General features: G+C 45.3%; 1 protein-coding gene across 1 annotated transcript in view; it reads left to right on the forward strand.

Annotated features, from left to right (window-relative positions):
- The window catches only part of dscamb (Down syndrome cell adhesion molecule b), a 244,647-nt gene that overhangs the window by 174,909 nt on the left and 64,738 nt on the right, over positions 1-5,000 (forward strand). Inside the window, exon 11 of the mRNA XM_063204949.1 lies at positions 4,826-5,000. This exon is cut by the window's right edge and continues 5 nt beyond it. Within this exon, the coding sequence (XP_063061019.1) occupies positions 4,826-5,000 (175 nt within the window). The remainder of the gene's footprint in view (positions 1-4,825) is intronic.

Genomic DNA, 5,000 nt, shown 5'->3' on the forward strand with positions numbered 1-5,000 from the left:
TAGGGATGGGGGTGGGGGTGAGCACTGTGGAATACGTATGTGGCAGTGCTCATGTATTTTGATATTGTTTATTGACAGCAGAGCTCTAAATTAACTTCCTTCATCACCAGCCAAAATGGCTAGTAGATGTTACTGGACTGGAGACATTGAGAATGGACTAGCTCCGAAACGTCTGTCTCTCCAGTTAACCTTAGACTTCTGTTGTATATTTTCGGCTTCAATACACTTTTTCACACAAGTCTTGTGTGCGCCTCCTTTTTTCCATTATCTTGAGTGATTACTACTTTTTTGGGAGTGCTCGCACCAAGCAATACACGAGCATTAAGTTCAAGGCGCAGACGCCGACCTTTGTTGGTCTTTTGTCAATCTTACTAGCCAAACACACACTCCCTAATGGGTCAACGTGGCTAGTAAGTTGGTCTTTTCTACCAGCCAAACTCAAATTTTACCAGCATTTGGACGGTTGGCTGGTGTTCATACAGCCCTGATTAGCAGAGCAAATGTTAATGTATGTAGACATGAACACATACAGTATGAAGAGAATGACTCGATTGTCGTTGTGGTATTAAGGGGTATGCAAAGGTAAAGTCAACTTAGTGTTCGTATTATATACAATTTTGTAGGTAGAGGGAGGGTGTGGGGGTTAGTAGATTGCCCGTCTTGCAATGGCAAAGTAGGGGAGGGGTGGCTAGGTGGTGTGTGTGTGTGTGTGTGTGTGTGTGTGTGTGTGTCTGTGTGTGTGTGTGTGTGTGTGTGTGTGTGTGTGTGTGTGTGTGTGTGTGTGTGTGTGTGTGTGTGTGTGTGTGTGTGTGTGTGTGTGTGTGTGTGTGTGTGTGTGATGGTAGTAGGAGTGGCACGAGAGGTTCATGTCAGTGGGTGGGGGTTGGCACATCATGCCTTGATGATGTGTGGTGGGAAGGCAGAGGGGGTGAGCAGTATGTAGTGGGGTGATGGGGGTTTGCCATGTGTCGTAGTAGTCACGAGGAGCTTGGGTGGGTATGGAGTGGTACTGGCTGCGTAGTGCCGAGGGTGTAGGGTGGCTATGGGGTGGTACCGTACTGAGGTGCAGAGGGTGGCCTGTCATTACATTACATTACATTACATTGCATTTGGCAGACGCTTTATAACCAAAGCGACTTTCAGAAGAGGACATAATCAAGCCAACATCACAAGCAAATACAAAGTGCACAGGAGATATACAGAACAACAAGTGCAATTACAAAGAGGGGTTAGTTTTTTTTTTCTTTTTTCTTTTTTTTAATAAAGAGGAAATAACGAGAACATCCACACACAAACACACACTCACAAACTAAACTAAACTAAACATCATGTCAGGATTCTGCCCTGGGGCAAGGCCAGTTCAATCATTAGTCTAGTAGATTCTCTCGAAAGAGGAATGTCTTTAGTTGTTTCTTGAAGGCTGCAAGAGTCATGCCTGTCATGCCATAGCAATGTATTGGTCGGCATTACAATGGGATGCAATGGGTATTCAGGACTCATGTGCAGAAGCATAGGAAAGACAGAGATGGTGCAAGCATTGTGTGAGGTGAGGGGGCAGTATAGGTTTTGGTTAGCAGGTTTTGGGGACACTGGCTATGGTGTGCAGGTGGGTGACAGGACGGTAGTGCACACACACACACACACACACACACACACACACACACACACACACACACACACACACACACACACACACACACACACACACACACACACACACACACACACACACACACACACACACACACACACACACACACACACACACACACACATATACACACACACTGGCGGTGGGGTCCAGGTGGGTGGTAGGAGGCGAGTGCCCTTGACCTGGTTTCACACCAGAAGGGGACCAGGTCTGTTTGAAGCCGTCCTGGCTCCACACAGACACACACACACACACACACACACACACACACACACACACACACACACACACACACACACACACACACACACACACACACACACACACACACACACACACACTCATGGATGCATGCACACACACACACGCACGCACACACACACACACACACACACACACACACACACACACACACACACACACACACACACACACACATATGGATGCATGCACACACACACACACACACACACACACACACACACACACACACACACACACACACACACACACACACACACACACACACACACACACACACACACACACACTCATGGATGCATGCACACACACACACACACACACACACACACACACACACACACACACACACACACACACACACACACACACACACACACACACACACACACACACACACACGGCGCACGTACGCACGCACACACACACACACACACACACACACACACACACACACACACACACACACACACACACACACACACACACACACACACACACACACACACACACACACATACATGTATGTGCACGCATCTGCCCATACTTACACAGACACACACTAATGCGCACATGCACACAAAGACATACACAAATCACACCACCACACCACCTCTACCAAATTTAATCCACCACCCCCCTTGTACCCACCTACCCCTTGTGACCAGAGCAGGAAGATCAAAGGATACAAAGAGAAAACAAACAGCAAATCAGGTGCGATGGTGCAGGGGATGGTGTGTGTGTGTGTGTGTGTGTATATGTGTGTGCATGTGTGTGTTACTGCCCAGTGCCTAGGATCAAAGAGAGGAGAGAGGGTGTTATGGGGTGGGCTGTAGGCAAGATGGGCTTTTGGCTTTGATGGGATTTGGTGGGCCATGGGGGGTATACGTAGCTTTGCTGTCCATTTCTGTCTGTCTGTCTGTCTTTCTCTCTTCCCGCCCCCCACCCGCTTTCTCATTTGTCTGCATTTTGTCTCTGTAGCTTTTCAGTGCACAGTGGACAGACTAGGCCTATAGCTGTTCTAATGTGATTGGGTCACACACAGTGGTCATAGGCCCGCCATGATGGAAAAACACACACACACACACACACACACACACACACACACACACACACACACACACACACACACACACATAGACACACACACACATAGACACACACACACACACACACACACACACACACACACACACACACACACACACACACACACACACACACACACACACACACACACACACACACACACACACACACACACACACTTGTGTGCACACGCAGACATGCACGCGCGCACAGCCACACATATAAACAAACAAAAAAAGTATTATTTTATAATGATTTCTCATAACCCTTGCTAATCTTAATCCCTAGTATAATGTCCGGAAATCTCAAACATCTCTCGAAAGCCAATCCCTCAATCCAATCATCCGTCAGCCGTCATATGTTAACACAGTGATGACACATCCTCCAAATCCCCGGCCCAGCTGTCTTATGCAAGACGGGCCACTGGGCCAGACTGTAGCAGATGATGAAAGTGTGTTTTCACACCATTTACATGCACACATGTGGACGTGGGGGCGTTCCATCTTCCATCCCCTCCTGTTTTTTTTTTTTTGCCATCCTGCTCGGCTCAGGCAATCCAAAACTGTAATCATTGTACTAACACGTGTCTGAGGTCGTTCCTTACTGTTGTTTTGCCCCAGATGTTTACCTTTTTTTTCTATTGCTTTTTTCATTGCTTTTTGTATTGTGGGTTCGTGTACTTTGTTTTCGTATGAGAATATACTCATTCCGACTACAACCATCTGTTCAATCTCAGAGAAAGCAGTTGTGTTGTGTTTTCACTGATTGGTTCTCAGGTCTATGTCTCTGAGACAATCATACATGAAATTCTAGTCTGTGTAATTGTTTATGGACTTCAGTGAATTTTGACAGACTAAGCCGCATGTAAAGTTGCATCAGCTACTAGGGCTGTAACGATAAACTCAACTAGCGATTCAGTTCGTATCACGATTTTTGTCCTACCGTTCGATATACCCACGATTTCACAATTGCCAACATTATAAGATGAAATAATGAATACAAACTATAATAGTTTATGTATAGGTAGAATGGGTTACAAGAGGCTACTAAGGATTTTAAAAACTTTAAAAATGATAATGATGATGATTTGAAGCTTGGAAGCACTGTCACTTCATATAATTCTTTTGTGATTGTCTATTTATTATATTTTTTCAAAAAGGCACCTTATGGATAAGAGTACAAAATAAAATAAAAATAATACATAACACTCTGAACTCGTGCTGGCAGCAAACTCAAAGAGACAAAGTCTTCACATAAAGTCTTTAAGGGCAGCAGCTATGCCCATCCAAGTGTTTACAGTGGTTTCCTTTGCCTTATTAATATGTTACCTCATATCATGTGATTGTTTTCTGGACTTATGAGTAAAAAAACTTTCAAAGGGCGTATCACGATACTGCCTCCTTGTATGGCGATACAGTATCATGACCATGTATCGCAATTTTGGATGGATTTTTCTGCTGATTTATGGCCATAAATCAACAGCATTTGGGTCAAAGACGCCCAACCTGACACTGTCCTTCAGTGCTAACAGATGCTTTTGCTTACTGTAACTGTGAAAAACATGAAATTTCAAAACAATTTTTGAAAAGTGAATGCATGAAAGCCAAGCCAATTTGGCTTGGCTTTTTTTGCATTTACAGTAAGCAAAAGTATCCGTTGCACTGAAGGACATGTTGCACGTCTTTGACCCATTTACACACTTAAGTACAAATTGGTTGGCATTTAGTTCCTCCAGGTAGGTTTTTAGCATTATTTGGGCTGGAAAACCCTCAGCATCATCTGGCAACCCTAACGGCATGTTCCTTTTTATTCTCGGTTCTCCAGGCAAAGGTGTTCCCCAGTTCCAGCCCATCCTGCTGAACTCGGGTTCTCGTATCCAGCTGCTGGAGAACGGCTCTCTGCTCATCAAGCACGTCCTGCAGGAGGACAGCGGCTACTACCTGTGCAAAGTCAGCAACGACGTGGGCACCGACATCAGCAAGTCCATGTACTTCACCGT

This window comes from Engraulis encrasicolus, chromosome 8 (assembly GCF_034702125.1).
Source record: "Engraulis encrasicolus isolate BLACKSEA-1 chromosome 8, IST_EnEncr_1.0, whole genome shotgun sequence".
Lineage (NCBI taxonomy): Eukaryota > Metazoa > Chordata > Actinopteri > Clupeiformes > Engraulidae > Engraulis > Engraulis encrasicolus.